The sequence below is a fragment of the Equus caballus genome, chromosome 26, assembly GCF_041296265.1.
Source record: "Equus caballus isolate H_3958 breed thoroughbred chromosome 26, TB-T2T, whole genome shotgun sequence".
Lineage (NCBI taxonomy): Eukaryota > Metazoa > Chordata > Mammalia > Perissodactyla > Equidae > Equus > Equus caballus.
Genome location: NC_091709.1, coordinates 36476494 through 36497355, shown reverse-complemented (window position 1 = coordinate 36497355; position 20862 = coordinate 36476494). Strand labels below are relative to the sequence as shown.

The 20862-nt window shown below is 41.7% G+C and overlaps 1 protein-coding gene and 1 long non-coding RNA gene across 5 annotated transcripts in view; one reads left to right on the top strand and one right to left on the bottom strand.

The window, feature by feature from the left end:
* Positions 1 to 460: 460 nt before the first annotated feature.
* On the top strand, positions 461 to 17072 carry EPCIP (exosomal polycystin 1 interacting protein). The gene is made up of 2 exons (XM_005606128.4): positions 461 to 598; positions 15106 to 17072. Exon 2 carries the CDS (start codon positions 15171 to 15173, stop codon positions 15828 to 15830), a length of 660 nt encoding a protein of 219 aa, XP_005606185.1. The 5' UTR covers positions 461 to 598; positions 15106 to 15170; the 3' UTR covers positions 15831 to 17072.
* LOC111770788 (uncharacterized) overlaps positions 6552 to 20862 on the bottom strand; it is a 26379-nt gene continuing 12068 nt past the window's right edge. For 2 of the 4 annotated variants that reach the window (XR_011433011.1, XR_002804196.2), the window contains exons 2-3: positions 10182 to 10438; positions 6552 to 9280 (exon numbers count right to left, since the gene is read on the bottom strand). This is a non-coding gene — a long non-coding RNA (uncharacterized lncRNA). Of the gene's footprint in view, positions 9281 to 10181; positions 10439 to 11137; positions 11282 to 12543; positions 12794 to 20862 lie in introns of those variants that run through there. The other 2 variants (XR_011433012.1, XR_011433010.1) reach the window with 2 other exon arrangements.

The window sequence follows — 20862 nt, the reverse complement described above, 5'->3', positions numbered from 1 at the left end:
TTTGCTTTGTGGCTTTTAACATTTTTAAAAATGAACTTAAAAAAGAGAGAGAGAGCTGGACTACATCTTTGGAGTTGAAATGAGTTCATTTTCTCTTTGGAACAACCACAATAGGACAATTTTTACACTAGTTCAGGCATTTGCCTTAAGTAACAATGCATCAGGCCAAAAAGAGTGGAACAATTCATGAAAGTAAAAGTATCAAGGAGTCTCTATGCTCTACACTTAATCCATTCATTTCCTGCTAAAGTCGAATTTCTTCCATTACTGTCAGTCTTTTGGGGTCAGCACACAGCAGCAGTCTCCTTAGTTCCTCCTGGAAACTTTCCACTTTAGAACCCCAAAAGAGTGGCCAGCCGTCACCAAGGCAGGTTCTCTCCTGCTGTGTGGTTAATGAAACTGGTAGGCCAGCAGCTTCCTTCTGGTTGCCATGGAAATGACCAGGGCCGCTGGCCCTCTGCAAACGGAAAAGAACAGCAAGTGCAGGACCATGCATTCCATCCTGCCTGGCCAATTAAACCAGCTGTCAAGCCGGAGTGAAGGATCAGGCAGAGGTCTGCCGGGTGGAGAAGCGAGCCTCGCGTTGGAACTCCGGGATGTAAGTAATTTTTCTGTTCTTCTTTTTTAAAAGGCATATCTAGCATGACAGACAGTTTTTAATAGCTTCAGAATTTCTGCTGCATGGCAGGAAAGTTCTGTGACAGTTTGAAGAGCCACCGTCGGCGTCACCTACTTTTTGGAGTACGTATTTGCTTTTCCTGAACATGATGTACACTTATGGACGGCTTTCACCATGAAACACTCTTTTCGGGTTCCAGGCATATGAATTGCTCTTTACTGAGATTTTGCCTTTAAAAGGAAATGTTTTCAGTGCATTAAGCAAAGAATGAAATGGTCTTCTCTTTAGTCCCTAAACAGATAAACTCACTCAGGCTAATATTATATAACAGATATCTCCATGGAATCTGGACTGCTTGTTTCTATTTTAAAAGTCTGGCTATATTTTCCTGTTGGCCTTCAATGCCAAATAACAATTAAATAAAAGAGATAGGTACCATGTCTCTTTTTCTTATTGTGATCACAAAGAAAAGCAGGAACTCAAAACATCAACTTATATTGTTTCTTTGCTCTGTTTTTACCTAATAGTATTATATTTACTGCTTTCTCACATACCACTCATTAGAAAACATAGGAAGATAGGAAGAAACTAAGTTTAGGTGAGCATTAACATTTGGATTGGTTAGCTAACTTTTAAAAAAATTGGTCTTTTTATTCAAAAGTGAAAAAAACATGATTAATAGTGTAGTAAAAGGCAAGATGATTCGGATGTTTTAGTCCAAACCAGTAGTCCTTACACAGTCCTGTATATATTTCATTGTTTAATAAACATGTTTTTGGCCAGTTTTTCAGCAATAAGTGTGTTGGTGTATATTGTGGAAAGGAAATGCTTCAAAAGAATTGTGCATAATATTTATAAAAACCTGTCCTTAAAACCTACCAAAAATATCCGATCTCATTTGCTTGAAGTTTTTTAATGAAAAGAGTGACCTTTAGGAAGTTTTTAACTTTTATTTTTAGATGGAATAATGCAATATGTTTGGGGAAAAAAGATTTCTCATTAAATTTTTTTATGGAAATTGGGCATTTTCTGAAAATAACACTTTCAATAAATTTCCTATAGAAATGAGTGCTTTTCAACACCTTACCCAGCTTTCCCAATTTTCTTTTCCACACCAACATTTTTATTGCTTAAAGCTGATGTACTAACAGTTTTTAGAATTCAGTGTCCAGTGGATCGTGTCTCTGTGTCCGTGGGGAGAACAGACAGACCACACAGCTCCATAGGTATGTGATCAAGGGGGCAGCTGTGCCGGGTTGGGGGTTTGAGCCCCAATAATCTAATTAGCTGAGCATATCCCACGTCATTCAAGGGAAAGGCTTGAGGGTTTGCAGTCATTGGTTAGTTAATTCTCACAAGGACTTGTGTCAGGTCAAAAGGTGCAGAAGCAACATATTTCAGTTAAGATTTCCCATTGGCTCACTCTCTGAGATCATCTTTGTCCCACATTCCACGCCTATGTTAGCAGAAGCAGCACGTGGTTAATGCTGTCTTTATTTTTAAATCTAATTTATAAATGTTCCTTCTTTAATAAGTGTTTCTGAAATGTTTATACATAATAGAACTCACTTAATTCCTTTTGTTTCCTATTCCTCTGGCATAAGATTTCTATACACAATTTAGGTTAAAGACCAGAGTCTAATAATAGAATACAAGGCATGCAATGTGATTTGAGTAGGAACATGACCCTGGGGTGGGAAAAACTGTAATTTTCACCATGTCTCCCTAGAGTATATTTGGCTGTCTGGGTTCAAAGCTTAACTGTTTCCTATTGGCTCTGTGATATTAAGCAAGTTACTTAACCTCTCTGTGTCTCCATTTTCTGATATGAAAATGGGACCATAATATCTACGTTTAGGATTATTGAAAGGATTAAATGATATGAAACATGTAAAGTACTTTGAATAGTACCTGGCACAAAAGAAGCACTTGTTCAATGCTATTAATCAATAAAAGATATGCATACATAGTTCCTAATTTCAGTCAATTTTCAATACACGTATCTCCCACATGTCTTATTTGAAAGTCCGTTGCCCCTTATCAACGACCATTTTCTACATTTAGCTAGTTTAGCCTTGGGAACGCAGGGCTGAGGGGCAGTAAAGGTCTATGCAGGAAAATGTGGATACAGTAACAGCTCTTCTCTACTCAGTGGTCTGAACTCTCTTTGGAATCAAGAGTTGTATATTTGACAAGTGAAGTTCAAGGTGTCTGTTAGATATTCAGGTAAAGCTATCAAGTAAGATGCTGGGTATATGAGCAGGAAGCTCTGGGAAGAGTTTGGGAGCCGGTTAATCATCAGCATATAGATAATATTTGAATCCATGGATTAGCATGCAATCACCAAGGGAGTGGACATACACAGAGAAGAGAGCCAGGCCTAAGCCAGGGGCATGCAATGGTGACAGCGAAGAAGAGGAGATGCCAGCCAAAGAGACCGAGAAGGAGCAGCCACTGAAGGAGCAAGAAAAACAGGAAAATGTGGTGTCATGGAAGAACAGAAAGTTCTTTGCTCAGGAAGGAGGGAGTAGGCAACAATGTCAAATGCTGGTGAGCAGTCAAACAAAATAAGACCAGGAAATGAACCAGTGGGTTTGGCACGTTGGGGGTTGGGCGTCACGGGGAACCTGAAGAGAATGGTTCCAATCAATGGAGGGACGGTAAGAACAGCCCAATTGGAGTGGCTTAAAAACCTAACACAGACAGGTACTGGGCTCTTTGTATGATTACATAGTTGCTTATAAAAACTTGTTTGTAATTTCTTTTATGGTAGATGGATATGGCCCTATAAGAAAAATAGGTCTGAGGCAGGCAAGAACTCTCATCCATGCCCCTGGCCTACTAGAGTTTTGTGAAAGAGGAGGAATTCGAAGAGTTTAAGAGATGAGAGTGGTTTCTCAGCAGATGAGAAATAGAAAACACTCTTAGACACAGGGAGCAACATAAGCCGCTTGAGGGAGGCATCACACACACAACGGAAGACAACACACATCTATACACACACACACACTCCCCTTAGGACTTGTTCCTGCAGTATTCCCTCATGCCTTTCCTTTCCAGTTTTGATCCATCTCTCATAAAAGGATCATTTTCCATTTGCATCTCTGAAATCCCTGGTCTCCAAGGTCATTAAGGATGCCAGATTTTCCCTGTGGCCAGGAGTTCTCAAGAAATCATTTGGAATCACACCTAGACGCCATTTCATGGGTACTCAATTTAGCCCAATTGTGATACCCAAATATCCACTGGAGCTCTGCTGTTGTCACAAACATAATCCTCAAGGAGTCACCAATGAGATCAGAAGGCATTCTTTTTTAATAAACTTATTTTAGAATAGTTTTAGACTTACAGAAAAATTGTGAAGAGAGCACAGAGTTCCCATGTACCCCACACCCAGTCTCTCCTATTATTAACATCTTACATTAGTGTGGTACATACATTTGTCACAACTAATGAACCAATATTGATACATTATTATTATTAACTAATGTCCATATTTTATTCAAATTTCCTTAGATTTTATCTAATGTCCTTTTTCTGTTCCAGGATTCCACATTATCTTTAGTCATCATTCCCAGGAGGTATTTAAAAACCCTTAAAAATCTTTCAAGAAAGTAACAAAGTTTAAATTGCCTTTGGTTCCAATATTTGTAACTAAAGCCACTAAAGGAAAATTTAATTCTTCCTTTTCTAAAGTCTAGTCTTTGGAATAGTTGAATACAGATGAAAGGAAAATTTTAAGGCTTACAACTTGAGGAAACAGTTCAAGGCATTTTATGGGACCATAATAATGTATAACTCTAAGTGGAAGATCTGAATCCCATTTTATTGTTCTGGAAGCAGGTAATTAAAACATTAAAGGTCTGCCAGCGTTTTTTTGTTTCTCATCTCCTAGCAAAGGGATTACTCTGACTCATTTTCCTTGGCAACCTCACAGTCATATAATACAGGCCCAGCAATTGAACAGAGCTCTCCTGAGTTAGTTTTACAAGACTGGGTACTTGAATATGAGGTTGTGGGCTGTTTTCAGCAGGAGCTAGTATCAACCTTCAACCAAGAGCAATTAGGATAAAGGCTTCTGATGCTCATCAATATCTGTGAGATCAATACATACTAACTCTGCTCATGCTTCTATTAAGCCCTGGGAGGGTGTGTGCAGTGAGCTGGAAGGACAGTGATCTGGGACCCTGACTTGGGACTCATGGTCCCCATTCTAGGTGAGTGTGTTTCACTCTGTGTCCCCATCAGATTCACAGGAAAGTTCCAAGGCAACTATGAATCTAGATGGTACTTACTGGTAAAGTCACAAGAGCTTGGGGATGCCTCATGGGACTTTTGCCAGATGTCATTCAATGGTGTTGAAGGAGACTCATAGGCAAGGTGTAGGATGTTGGGCTAAAATTCCCCACCCTCTCATGCAGACTCAAAATCTCATCATGCTCCCTCTGTCATGGCTAGGCCATAAGCTGAAATTCCTGCTGAAGAAGAAGATGAATTTTGCTTGCTGGTTTGATAACGTGATACACTCTAGAATTCTCAGAGGTGAAAGGTCAAAGAGGGAATAAGGGATTCGTAATATGCACCTTTGACTTAGCTAATGTAGGGACTCATCTGGATAGTATCAGTATTCACGGAGTGCCTCTGTGTCTTAGGCACTGTGCTAAGGACTGGGGAAACCATGGTCAACAAGAAGACCAGGGCCTTGTCACATCAGAGCCTGACTTACACAGTGTACCAACAGTAAGGAGTCCAGATCCAATAAGCAAATTAGTGGGTGAAATCAACACCCAGTTGAGCTCAATGCTTTCAAAACACAAAATGTCTACTTTTCAGATGGTTCTTAATCATCTTAGTTTAGAAGCTTCTGAGCACTTTACTCCATTTCTATTATTAAATACATTCAATGCCAAAGCAGTAATCTAATTGATACTTGAAGAGATCCTAGACTTACCAACCAACAGACACCAATAAGGCTAAATCAACACTAATAGCTTGCCTTTTGCTGGTTTGTGCTCCCATCTACCTGATACAGGTCCTTGCCTCCTTCCTACCACTTTGTCTACACAACAGAGTCTCCTCCAATTATTTCTTCAGGTCCCCAGAGGTGTCTTACCTGTGCTCACAAATGGTCCTTTCACCTTCTTCTATCCCTGACCGCCACTGACTGTTGACTGTCCCTTGCCTCTGCCATTGGGTTCCCCATTGATTCACTGCCTAGAGAGCAGTGTCCAGGGGCATCCTTGTCTGCCCTCCAGGATGGGCCAAATAGTGCTGCTTGAGCCTCATTCCTCACTGTGCCAGAGCTGTCCTGCACTAGAGCAGAAGGGGAGAGAATGACTCTGGCCCTCACTCAGTGTCACACTTTGTCACCTGGGCAGGGACCACTTGTGCCCCACATCTCAGAGTTCTTGAGAGTGGTCCATACAGCCTCTGCCTGCAGCTCCACTAGACTCAGCCCACGGCACTAATTAGTCCCGGCTGAGAAGAGACGAATGCCGTCCTGTCCCTCCACTATCCCTTCCCCGGGCCTTCACACATCACCTTCACCTCTCCTCTTTTCTCCTAAGACAACTCTGCATATGCAAACAACCACCTGGGTACAGTCAGCTGCTGAACTTATGCACCACGTCCGGATGCATTGTTTAGACTGGGCTGGGTCCCACATGAAGGGACTACTCTAGGACAGCTTTGAGCTTGGTACTTCAGAAGAATAGTAAAGGAGCTTAGGACATAGTTACTCCAAGAGCTTATGATTCGGTCTAGTGAAAGAATAAGACACACGAAGCCATTAGCAAATACTGAATGGCTGTGAATAAAGAGGGGCTAGTTCATTTGGTCCAAAGGAGTGGTTTGATGTGGGTAGTTTGTAGTTTCCTAATAATCTCTTTATTCGTTTCCTATTACTACTGTAACAAATTTCCACAAACTTAGCTCCTTAAAACAACATGAATTTATTCTCTTACATTTCTGGATGTCAGAAGTCCAAAATCAGTCTGACTGGGACAAAGCCAAGGTGTCAGCAGGGCTGGTTCCTTCTGGAGTCTCCAGGGGAGAATCCATTCTTCGCCTCAGCAAGCTTCTAGAGGCTGCTGACATTCCTTGGTTTGTGACCACATCACTCCAATCTCTGCTTCTGTTGTCACATTGCCTTTTTCTTCTCTGTCCCCTCCAGTAGCTCTTTTAGAAGGATCCTTATGATTACATTGGGCCTATCCAGATAAGGTACCATTTCAACATCCTTAACTTAATCACATCTGAAAAGTCCCTCTTGCTTTGTATGATGACATTCATATGTTCTAGGACATGGACATCTGTAGGGGCCATTATTCAGCCCACCACAGTATCCAGCAGGCACACTAGGAGACCAGAAATAAAGCGTTTTGATCATAGTCCGTACTCCTGCTGTTCCTTTAAACATTTTACACACATGTAAATTTATAGAAATGGGAATTGGACAATTATTTCCATTTACCAGATTTGCTCACTAGTAATTTCAAGGCCTTCCATTCCCCAGAATTTACAGGAGGACATTTCTACATCAGACTTGTTTGTTACAGGAAAAATGATGCGAAGAGGTCTTTTTGGTTTTTATTGAGCCTGTTCTCTATTCAAATGTTTTCGATGCAACTAGTGTATTAAATGAACCAGTTAGATTTCTTTGGGGTGGCTTTTGGAATGCCCTGACAGAGCACGCAAATATGTTTCTATTATCACTATAATTCTGACATTACAAAATATCGTAGTTTATGAATAGTATTATAATACTATGTATACTGCAGTATACTTACAAGTAGTAGTAACAGTACTTATGAATAGCACTAGTAGACTATCTACATTGCCACATGCATCCTGCTTTACTCTTATTATAACCTAGCATGGTAGATATTATCATCCCCATGCCACACTGAGAGAAATGACTCAGAAACACTCTCTGACTGACCCAACAGTGTACAATGAGTTGAACACGAACAATCACAAAAATAGTTAAATTGTGTCCTCTTAAGGCCCAAATTCCATGCTTGAAGCTAATTTTGCCTAAATTCCCACTTATGGAGACATGGACTTTTACTTCCTCTTTTTCTAGATGAGGAAATATATCAGATGACAGCAAATAGTTTAGGTCCTACTACATAAATCAAACACGAGAATGACCATTTCTGAATCACGGTGAGTCCCCTTTCCTGCCTCTCACAAAGAACCTCAATGAAAGGGAAGTGATCTTCGTCAACAGAAACTGCACAAGGCAGTGGCTTCACAATTAGACACTTGTGAGGGTGTGTGAAAATTCAACGGCTCTTACCAGGGATGGGGGCTGTGCTGTTGTGGAATGTGAAGAAGAAAGAAAAGACAACACTCATCACAGTAAGAAAACATTGAGGAGAGACCCAAATTAACTTAACTTTCAACGTTATAAGCTTTGAAATATTAAACAACAAGGATGTCATTCCTCTTTTGAATATCATCTTACGTAGTGTTTATCTCTAACCTACCTCCTGAGGTGCACTTGTGGAACAGAGCCAAAGGAAAGGAAAATGCTAAAAATCCTTTTTCTCAAAGAGTTTTTCAAGGTCCTACACCTAAAGCCTTCGTACAGTGTCTCCATGAGCATCTCATCTTCATACTAAAGAGGAGCCGACATTGCCTCCTTGGCCTGCATGGGAAGGGTGATTGCACAGCCATGGGCAAGTGGGAACTGGACCTGAGAACAGGTGACCACTCAGTTCTGGGGTCCTGGAGAGCAGTCTCCACCAGCACTTCTCCTATACTTCCTATTTAATCCTTGCTATCCCTCTAACACGGGACCAGACAGCGATAAGTCTTACAGCGCAAATACCCTTGGGCAAGAACGTGTTTATTTAAATTCGTATTAGAGGGGCTGGCCCCGTGGCCGAGTGGTTAAGTTTGCGCGCTCCGCTGCTGGCGGCCCAGTGTTTCGTTGGTTCGAATCCTGGGCGCGGACATGGCACTGCTCATCAAACCACGCTGAGGCAGCGTCCACATGCCACAACTAGAAGGACGCACAACGAAGAATATACAACTATGTACTGGGGGGCTTTGGGGAGAAAAGGGAAAAAATAAAATCTTTAAATTCGTATTAGGGCTTAAGCAAGTGATAGTAGACCCCTATATAAGAGTGCGTTTTTAGTCCTGGGCATCTGGAAAGAGTGGATGAGGGGATGACCAAGGAATTAAAATGAAAGCACAGCAAGTGGACCCTGGGGATGGGAAAGATACTGCACCGACATCATAACCTTGCCCATAACTAGCTTCCTTAGCAGCTGGTCTTGCTGCCAGTCTAACTAACCACCAAGAGTCTGAGAAAATGAACTGTGCCTTTCTCGTGGCTATCAGGGGGCAGAGTGGGTGTCTTCATGACTGGAGTCCCAGGCAAGCCATTTTGGGATGCTGAGAATGAAACAAGGAATGCTTTCCAGTGCTGCGCATTTGGGATCCCCTGCTTCCAACACCACCTGTTCCTTCCGAGGGTTTCAGAGTGTCCTGGCCGCATTCTCTCAGCAGAGCAGGAGCCTCACCCTCATCCCTACCTCCTAAAGCTTGCCGTCTTGGTCCTCTCCACCCCCTCAAGGATTCCAGATGTGGAAGTAGATTTATCCGGAGATCCTGGAGTTAGAAGGAGTCAGCAAATGGAGAGAGGTAAACCTTCAAAGAAAATACAAAAGAAAAGTGTTCTCTTGCTTCAAACTCATTGTTTTCTCTCAATTCTCCTCCTCCAGTTCGATCTCTACCTGGCGCCTAAATGACTTTCCTTAAGCACAGATCTAAACAGATCTCCCAGGCTTATAAACCTTCAGCACCTCATCTTTGCCCCTTTCAGGGGCCTCCAAAGGGGATGTTTACATCAGAGGGAGTGCACAAGCCAAGCCAGTAGGGCAGAGCTGAAAATACCCTAACGTTAATTTTTATCTTTCATCTCAAATTTTAAAAAATTCTACTCTTTGTGTACTGTTTACAATGTAGGTAATATAAAAGTATGGTATTTATAAATTAAAAAATTACATCTATTGGGGAGGGTTTTTAAAGGTTTTATTGATGGAATGAAGATCAGAAGAGTTTGGAGACCAAACCCGTTAGCTTGGTGGGCACAGTCCTGTCTAATCCTGTCCTGCCTGTGCTCCCAGCCTCATGGGCACCCGAGACACGCCAAGTACTCTAGACCCTGAGATTTTGCTCAGGTGACCCTCTATCTGCAGCCCCTCACCTTTCCTCATCCCACCCTGCTTCCTGCCTAGCCCAAACAGCACCCCCTTTGGGAGCCTTTCCCATTTCTTCCTGCTTAATACTTGATCTGCCTTTAATAAGCACCCACCAATCACACTGCCTTATAATCGGTCACCTAGTACTTTGTTCCCAGAGTCCATGCTAAGTTCCTTGGACAACTCATTAGACCTCTGGGGTGAGGGAGGCCATCGTATAGCTCTCAGAGTTAGCAAACCCTCGGGTCCCTTTTTATAAAATACACCCCAAGAATGTACTATACGTCTCACTTTGTGGGATACACCCCTGATTCCAAATTATTTCCTGAAATTCCTCTCATTTTTACCTCCTCAGAATCTTCAAGGATTTTTGCAGGGACACACTTTGGAGATTGCATTTGTGAGAGGCATCCTTGCCTAGCTCCCCAAGTCCTGGCTTCAAAGTGGGTATATGGGGTGCGCAGACACCGGCTTTTTTCTGCCTTTCTTCCCAGTGCTGCAGCTCAGATTTGTATTTCAGACCATCTGCTTCTTGCTGGAGCATCTCATCAGTTTGTGGTCCTCATTTCTCTACTTCCTTCAGTTGAGTCTTTTCCCTAAGAGACTTTTCAGTTTTAAAATAAAAATCACTTTTAATTTCAAATTAAACTCACTGCAGCATTACAATTTTAAATCGCTCTTGATTTTTAATTGCTGTAAGGATTTGGAGAATACCACTATATTTTTCCACAATTCTATTTTTTGCCTTTTGTGTTAAGACTATAGTTCAAAACATCATTATTCATAACATTTCAAGTCTGTTTTTGGCAAATAGTCCAAACGCTATCCTCCCACTGACACAGTATCTCCTTACTAGTAATATCTTCTTATAAACACAACTAGTTCAGTTTGAAACATTCCTTTTGGAGCCAAGTATAAACATTATCTAAATTTTGGGTGTAATCCTAGATTGAGAAGGAATCTGTGTGGAATTTGTTTCGAAGTAACTGATGCCTGTATCTGCTTAATTCAGAAGTGTTTGCTTTCATGCAGCTAGTTGCTGGTATCAATTGCTATTGATATTTCTTCAGCTGCAATACAAAAATAATATCTGAACTGATTCAGAATAGTAGCTCTAGTTCTTAAACATGTTCAGTGACTTAAAGGCTCAAAAATTTAATGATCATACATGGTTTTCAGCATCTTTCCTGAAAAATGTGGGTGGATTGACACCACCTGAGCTTTTGTAATGGTTGTATAAAGCCATTTATTATGTCTTACAATCTAGGTGTGTCAGAAACTTCTAGTGCCCACCAATACCCACATTCTCCTCTCCTCCCGTGGCACAGTGCTGGACTTCATTTCCAAGCTTCTTGCAGTGACATGGTGCTATGTGGCTGAGTTCTGGCCAATGAAATGCAGACAGAAAATCCTACGGAGGACCTGAGGGCCCTAGAAGATGGTAGAACTATAGACAAAAGTTTGAACGACTGTGTGGAGCAGAGCATACTCTCTCACCCCTACCCCCAACCTTAATGGCATTAGACCTTACTATAAGGGAGGCAGTGACCTTTACCCTAACTTCACTATGTATTTATTCATTTGTGGGCAGATTCCAGTGTGGCATAAGCAGAATGGGCACAGATACATCACATCACCCCTGCCCATAGCAGAGGTGTGGAGGGGTCTCCTATTAGGACATGGGAGGCAAGTCTCAGGGATGGAGCAGAAAAACGCTGGGATCCTGAGAAAATGATGAGTCAGGGCAAGTCAGAGAGCTCTGGTCCAACCAGACTGACTCCCCCCTCCCACTGACACCCCTGCCACCTCACAGCCTGTCAACCTCTCTGTCCTACATTTGGATTTTTCACATTCTGGTCACTCTATACTAATTACATAGGTAATTTTCCATTTCTTTTTCCCACTCAAGAGACATTCCCCTAATCAGATGTTACCTCCTCCATGAAGCTTGCCATGACATCTTCCACACCCAGACAAAGTTAGTGCAGACTTAACACCCCATACAAATTGTTATTATAATGATTATCACACAGTACTGTGATTATTGGTTCAAGTGTCTCTTCCACCAGGGTATAACCCCTTGAGGGAGCTCTTATTGGCTTTACATTCTCAGTTTCCTGCACAGTGCCAAACAGTAGAAGGACTCAACAAATGTTTATCGAATGAATGAAAAAAACATAGTTTACCAAGTGTCAGTGTACCAAGACTCTTTTAACCGCTTGTTATAGAAATCCAAATTCAGACTTGCTTGAGTAGGGAAAAAAAAACTTGGTTCACATATTTTAAAAAATCAAAGAAGAATGTCAGTTATGGCTTGACCCAGGTACTCAAAAAAGGTTAGGAATGTCTTTCCACTTCTTGTCTCTGTTTTTCTCTGTGTTGGCTTCATTCTCAAACAAGCTCGCCCCTTCTGGAGACAAGATGGTCACCAACAGATCCACCACATTTCCCTTGTACAAGCTGAGCAACCTCCAGAGAAAAGTCTCTTTCCCAAAAGTACAATCCCTACTATGGGCAGGGGCAACATGAGATATTTGTGCCCGTTCTGCTTATGCCCTGCTGGAATCTGCCCACAAATGAATAAATACATAGTGAAACTAGTGTGTTCACAATCCATGTTCAACAAACCTAAAGAAAGGAATTCATGGTAAAACTGAAGGAGAAGCATGTCCACCTGGCATCTTCGTGGTAACCCCATAAACTGCTTACCAGGGATATTAGTCCCACTCTGCACACCTTCACGAGGCTTCCTGCATCTCACTTCCTGGTTCTGGCCTTTGGGCTCCCTGATGTCCAGAAGGCAGGGGCCACCCTGAGGTCCAGTTAGGGCCTTGACTGCTGGGAAGTTGCTCACAAATCCCTTTGGGGACTTCCAGCCCCACTTGTTCCAGGAAATCAATATCCTTTCCCATCCTAGCCCCTTTCTTCTTCCATGCATGCCTCTGAATGGTATCAGCACCTGAAGAATGAGGTAGACACTTTTCTCACCAGGTTCCAGGCTGATGTATAGACTCTCTTCCCTCTCTTTCCTTTTAAGGCTGGGATCAGAGCAGACCAATGATATCCACAGCAGCATTCCTAGTTCTGGGATGACAGGGTCCCTGGGACATGAAGTCCTAGAAACCTCCAGTGGAATCTGGGACGGCTGGTCATCTAAAATTATCTCGTAATTAATAAATGATTCATTGTTCCTTACTAAGTGGGGTAGTCACCACTACATTCTAAAACTATGTAAAACTGTTAAGCCTCTCATTTAGGGAGAATTCTGCCTCTACACGTTTCTTAAAGCCCCTCCTTTTTTTACAAAATGAACCAATGAATAAGTCCTTTAAGAAAACCCTGTGCCAACTTCAAAATAAACACAAAACACTAGAAAGCGCCTTATTGAGTCCCCCAGATGGACTTTAATCTATTTCTCTGCTCTGTTCCTATAACCATCTGCATGTTCTGTACAGCCCTTCTCTGTTCGGTCTTATTTGTCTTCTTCTTTCACATATAAGCCCCTGGAGGACAGGGTCCAGGTCTCATTTGTCTCTGTTTCTTCTGCTTGGTCTTGGCACATAGCCCGAGCTGGATGGCACCTAACTCCTGGTTTGGCCTCCCTCCACCTCCCACTGCTGCAGCCCCTTGGTCCTCACGTGCAGGCCTGGCCCGCCTTGGGCTCTGGGAGCAGAATCAAGCCATGAGAATGTAAGCTCCAGAAGCTCACTGTCTTATTCTGGGCTAAATCCTCAGGGCTAGCAAAGTGCCTGCCACCCATAAATTCCCGATAAGCATGTGCTGAATAAATGAATGAATGAATGAAGTTACAATTACCGTGAACCAGTGTCTCTTCTGTTCAAGATTACTGGACCAAGCTTTTTTCTTTTTAACCACCACGCCACCAGGCCAGCCCCACTGAGCTTATTTTTAATTCCCCAGCACTCCAGCCACCTGCTGACGGACTGTGCTGCCTGCCTGTCCACCTGGCATTCTTGGCTTTGCCTCCCTTGGATTCCTCATGTCTTGCTTTGCCACCTCATGGCCTCATCTTGCTCCCTACATGTTGCATGTCTGCTCAGCCTCTTTCCTGTTGTCATCATCCTCTTTGGACACGTTTCACTCCCAGACTGACCCTTCCATCTGTACTCCCCAGCCCTTGCTGTGGGGGCCCTGTCACTAGTTCTGGACTCTCCTAGTCAGAAGTCTCATTGCAAGCATCTTGCCATACCCGTGGTGCTCTGTAAATAAAGACGAAGTGAGTTGTATCCTTTGGTTTCTCTTCAGTCATCAGGTAATTCAGGGGAAATCTAATTATTTTTGCAAAACTGAAATCTGGAGTCCTATTTCATAATGTGTATCTTATTCCAATCACACTATAATAGAAGATCATATAGCTATAATATGCCAGACACTGTAGGGCATTTTCCCCCAAACTGGGCATCAGTGTTGCTCTTTAAACTACGCATGCATTCCTATCTTATTTAGATCATTTAGCAGTGCTTACATATTGCTTAGTTTTGGAGCCCTACAATAAATTACTTGATAAAATCAATTCATAAGATTTTTTTTCTAGGAAAGGAGTAAATAAATCAAGATCGTTGTGATTAATTGGTGTGTGATTAGCCTTTTCATTGTCCATTAACAGAATTAAAATTGACTCTAATACTTACATTTCTAGGAGGCCAGGAAAAGTATGACTGGACCATAAACAGATTAATGTGATCGAGGGGGCATATTTGTCCAGTTAGAACTTCAAGTTTACCATTAACTAAATGTTTCACTGGTATTCATGCTATGCTATTTAATAGGCAGCACTTGGGTAGCTGCACCCAACAAGGAACTGTCTCCTGAATTCCAGAAGTCAGATATTGAGGGGGAGGAGGGCATGTGCGTGTTTCGGGGGTTGACAGGTACTCAGCACAAGCAACAGGACGTTGAGAGGATGTGCGCACTCAGATCCCTCCACATCCTGCCCAGAGACAGGATGCACTAGGTCTCCTCTCCGGCATCTGCTCGTGCTCACTTGTTGGCTTGCTATGTTAATCTCGCTATCAGCAGACATCACAGGGAGTTTCATGCCTCAGATGAGCAGAGTTTGGGGGACTGGCTGCTGCCTCTCAGGAGGCCCTGAGAAGAGCATTCCCTGCGCTTGGGCTCCAAGCATTGCCTGCCTTTGTTAGAACTGCAAGAGAGAAAAGTTTACAATGGGTTGTGTAGGGGGCTCCTTTTCCACAAGCTGCATATTTCTAATGAGAGCCTGTGACGACAGAGCTGCATATTTTCTTTCAGGTGAGTTCCAGTGAACTGGCTCGTGAAGGGGAAACACGAGCACGGCGGCCCATGCTCAGACAAGGATGGCTCCCCCTTCTGGGCACAGCCTCCTTCTAATCAGTGCACTGGGCATCTTTGCACTCGACTGCTTCACAAGAGGTCAGAAGAACAGCACGCTCATTTTCACCAAGGAAAACACCATTCGGAACTGCAGCTGCTCTGCAGGCATCCCGGACTGTGACTACAGTTTGGCCAACCTGATGTGCAGCTGTAAAACTGTGCTGCCTTTTGCGGTAGAGCGAACCAGCTACAGTGGCCACCTGACCATCTGGTTCACAGACACATCTGCACTGGGCCTCCTGTTGAACTTCACGCTGGTCCGGGACCTCAAGCTGTCTCTGTGCAGTACGAACACTCTCCCCACTGAATACCTGGCTATTTGCGGTCTGAAGAGGCTTCGCATCAGCACCGAGGCCAAGCAACCCTCCCCAGAGCAGAGCTTAGTCATCCACAATGGTGGGGAGAGCAAACCCAGAGAGAAGCCCACGTTGTTACACAAAGGCTGGCAAGCATGTATGTATATCTCCTTCTTAGATATGGCCCTTTTCAACAGGGAATCATCCTTAAAATCGTATAGTATTGAAAACGTTGACAGCATTACCAATAACTTCCCCCACTTTTCTTACTTTAAAACCTTCCCACTTCTAAGTAACAGAAGCTATGTTGTCACATTCATTTATTAACTTTGTAACTGTGTCCACCTACTGGAACTTTTGGCAAACTATGGGTAATTTGAACAAGGAATCTGGCAATAAGGCCATGGGTATCCCTACCCACAACTTCGCCTCCCCCCAACCCCCATTTGCAAATACACATATTCACAGAGCCACACGCACACATAACCTGCCTTCTCTGCTCCATTCTGCACCCAACCACGGGAGCTGTTTTGAAAACCAAAATAAAAAGAAACTAAAAAATAAACTTGATTCAGTCCAGAAACACATCTTGAGGGCCAGCTAGAAGCTAGGTCTTTACAACTGGGGGTCTGTGCGGAAATGTCAGATCAGAAATGGAGAAACCGCACACCAGGGACTGCTGAGTGGAGCTCAGCAGAGGGGATGACCCCCAAGAAAGGAATTTCCTAGAACACTCTGCCTTAATATTTTCTGCTTCATTTTGTTACATTGCCTGGAATTCCCCTAAGTAGAGAATGATAGATTTCAGAGGTTTTGGCCTGTGAGCTCCACAAAATGATGAAGTTCTCTTAGACTGACATTTTCCAAGCATCTTGCTAAGAACAAATGCACTGAGAAAGGCGAGTTTCATGAGTGTGTTTGTGGAGGTGGAGGAAGCAAGGTTTGAAGCCTGGAGGTGGAACAGGCCCGGAGCAGGTGGGGCCTTAAGATTGAATGAGGGCAGTAGGGTTCTGAGGAGGGGGATACAGAAACGAAAATTAGAGGTAACAAAAACCATTGCATATACCTCAAAATTTTGCTTAGAGCAAATCCTAGGAAAGTTTCCTCTTTTAGCCCTCCTCTTTCCTTTCTTTCTCCTTCTTTGCCTCCTTCTTCCTTTGTCCCTGAGGCATCACTTCCCATTTCTCCTCTCACTTTCTTCATCCACCTTCTCCTCCTCCTCTCCTTCCTGCTCCAGAAATCAGAACTTGGATGAATACCATTAGAACTATGTTTAACCATACTAGGGGCTAGCCTTGGAATCTAATAATCACTCATAACATTCTTGCTCATATTACTAACAGGTAATTAACAAAAGAACTTTTAGGACTCAGTCCGTTTGGAAGTTTCAGACTGGAAGTTAAAGACACTTTGCATGACAAGGTTAACACAAAATGGTTTTACATGTGTATGTGTGTATCCAATACAAGGAACCAAGGCAACATTTTTTTAAAAATAAACTGACTCATCATTGTGCAAAGAAAATTTTCCCTGGAGACCCAACTTACCATTAAAGTGGAATATAAAGAATCCATGGTAATTTTGGTACAAATGTCTAAACTCAGAGTGCAAAGAAGTTGAAAGATGATTGCATTTGTGATACTACAATGATAGGAAATAGTTGTATTATGAAATAACAGGATGACTTGGAGTTGATGACTTTGGATCACATTCATCACATTTTTCTCTTAACCTTAACACAGAATAACTGAAATAACCTGAAATGTCTACATTTGCTTAATTGGTGGGGGATTTGGCCATTCAAGCTAATTAGCATGAGTCCATAATGTCAGTGTTTAAATTAGGCCAAAACTAAGACCAAAGTATAACTATAATAGAAAAATGTAATGACCTCATTACTGACATTGTACTTTGGAGGTAAGGTTAGTGATAGAAAAAGACAAAGAAGGGAGAAAAAAAGGAGGAGAAAGAAAGGCAAGAAGAACGTAAGTGAAATATTAGTAATAAACATATTTACTGTCATTAGTTAATGAAAATGTAACAAATTGAATTTTAACGGATTTTTATTAATAAAGTATAAAATTAATGATGTTAGAAATTATGAGCATCTTAATGTGCATATCTTCCATTTGGTGGCTTTTAATAGTTTCAAAGCCCTTACACATATGTTTTAAGTGATTCTTATAAGAAATAATTGCAGGTCAATGAGACTTAAATCAATATAAGAGGAAAGTTAATTTGCTTATAAATCAAGCCTGAGGTTACCAGATTTCTGGACTGAAAATGCAATTTAGGTTGTGTTGACAGAGGATAATAAAGGAGAACAGAAAATCCACAGCACATACACGGGGGAAAATGGCATCTGGTGCTCAGTCACAGGGTTGGGGATACAATTGGGAGTGGTGGGGATAGCGACAAACTGAGAGCACATGCCCCATCTGAAGAGTCCACAGTAGCTCAGTGTGGGCTGAGTGTTGCCATGGGAGAATAAAAGGGGGCCAGATCTAATCCTTCAAGAGAATCAGGAATTCCAGGTTTTTGTATGAAATATCATAACTTGTAAATGTTGGCACATATTCCACTTTTGTTGGTTTGCTGCTTTAAATAACACTGTTATGGGTCAAACAAACCATGTTAGTGGACCCCATCTAGCCTAGGGTAGTCTTTTGTCACCTCTGATCAGCAGTATGCTGGTAAAAGCTTAACTATAAGCATTCTAAAATATATATATAGAAATAGATAGATATATACATAAGTTTATTATAAATTTTACTGATATAAAGAATGTATAGCACACAATTTACAAATGATAATAAGATACATAATACTCCATTATAAAGCCTACATAAACAATTAATTCTCAAAGAACACTTTAGTTGATTTTTGCCAAATTCTTGTATCCAAAGCCAATCTAGGGTTGCGATTGATGAGGAAGAGCGAGTACAGTTCTGGCATAAATGTTGGTTGATATCCTCATTTACGTTAGGAGTAAGAGGAAAGTTAAATAACAAAGATGTATGTGGGAATGTCACTTGTTAGTCAATGATGTAAGCAACCTCTTTGCTGAATCAAATAATAGTTTTCAAATACTAGAGGAATATTTCCTCAATTTTTGGGATTATTCACAATGTAAGGGCTATAGACATGATATATTTTAAAGTTTAAATTGTATTGTTAACATTTTCTTCATCACACTCAACAAAACGAGTCAAACACAGATATGTAGTTTCTTCCAATTTCAGTGGTGTAAATACTGTCACCATAACCAATTTCAAGCTACTAAGAGAAGTCAATGAACACAGTTGAGAAAAGACGCGCAGTAGGACATCGTTATATGGCACTTCTACTCTACAGCTACAATAGACACAAATAACCTCAAGAGCATAAATAATAGCAAAATGTAGTAGAATAATTATGAAGTGATGAGTTTTAAAGATTCATTATGTTTGATTTTCATATAATTTTTTAATTGTAAGTTTATAAAATTGAATTTTCATTAATGACCGTATTTAACAACCAGCTTGCAAAATTCCTGAAAACTTAACAATCAGCTCTCATGAGCCAGTACAAGTCCACCCCAGCGCCCCAATGACTCTGGTGGAAAGAAACACTCAAGGAACCAAACAAAGACAGTGACTTCAGAGTGTGGAGGTCACTTGAAGTATTGAAATGTCCAATTTCCTCACTTGCCAGCGCTGGAGCTGGGAATTTTAGGAGATTTGCCCTGATTTTGCATGCAATAACCCACTCTTCAACACTGAGAGTCATGATTCTGAAAGCCCTTCAGGGAGGAGATGGGAGTGTGGAGGAATTTAAAGCCTTATGAGAAAAACGAGTTAGGGGTTAAAACTCTCGCGTGAACCTCTGAAAGCCCCCTGGAAGGAAGGAAGGAAGAAAGGAATGAAGAAAAGATAATAATAGCATGGGGCCGGCTCCGTGGCCGAGTGGTTAAGTTCGCACGCTCCACTGCGGCGGCCCAGGGTTTGGATCCTGGGCGCGGACATGGCACCGCTCGTCAGACCACGTTGAAGCGGCGTCCCACATGCCACAACTAGAAGGACCTGCAACTAAGATATACAACTATGTACAGGGGGGGTTTGGGGAGATAAAGCAGAAAAAAAAGATAATAATGGCATTTTACACATATTAAACTAAAAATGGGAGTTAGGCAATCAATTTCCATTTCCCAGACTCGCTCACTAATTACTTCAGGGTCTCTCTTTCTTCAGAATTTACAGGAGGACATTTGCAAAGCTGATTTGATTTGTTCTGGAAAAATGATGTGAAGAGGCCTTTTTGTTTTATGCTGAACCTGTTTTCTAGTCAAATGTTTAAAGTGTTTTAAATTTAATAGAGTCCCTAGTCACAACTCAGGATGACACACAAGTCATGTCCACCAATCTGGACTCTAGGAAAGCAATGCAGGCGAGCTGGCTCTACAGAGAACATATCATAAAGACTCACCCCTTCAAAAGATACAGGCACAACAACAGGGAGACAAATGAATAAAGCTGTAAGGGCAGCTCAGAAACAGACCCCACATTTTTAAAAATTAGTACACATTGGCAGTAAAGTCACATTGGACCAGCCCTGATGGCGTCGTGGTTAAAGTTCCATGCTCTCACCACTTTGCCATGCTGTGGCAGCGGCTCACATAGAAGAACTTGAAGGACTTATAGTTAGAATATACAACTATGTACCGGGGCTTTGCGGAGGGAAAAAAAAAAGAGGAAGATTGGCAACAGATGTTAGCTCAGGGTGAATCTTCCCTTGCAGGGGGAAAAAAAAAAGTCAAGTCACAAATCTATGGGAAAAGGGAAAGTAATTCGATAAATGGTGCTTAAAGCAAAAAAAGAAGGATACATACTAAAATAATAACGATCTTGTGTCTGGGTGATAGTATTAGAAGTCATTTTTATTTTCTTCTTCCTGAGTATCTTGACTTTCTAAATTATTTGGAATAAACATACAATCTCTTTTATAATAAGGAAAACCCAATAAGAGTATTTTTACATAAACAAGTGATGCTGGCACAAGTGCTCAGTACTTCAAGCTACAGCCTTACCTCCTAACAAACATCAGAATCTTAAGTTAGATACGATTACAATGAAACTAGAAAACAACTTTAAATATGGGGAGCACAAAGAAAAAGATGAACAATCTGTTAGAACAACAGGGAAATAAACAAACATGCAAGTCACATGAGACAAAAACCAAGTAGCCAATAACTGAATTAAAAAATTACCTCTCAGAGAAAGGCAATGGGATACTCATATTTCATCCATTAGACTGGCAAAAAAGTTATTTGATATCAAGTTTTGGCATGCTTATAGGCAAATAGATATTCTCATACAGTGTT

Coding starts and splice junctions, on each gene's coding strand:
- EPCIP (XM_005606128.4), top strand. CDS start 15,171: ATGGCTCCCCCTTCTGGGCACAGCCTCCTTCTAATCAGTGCACTGGGC.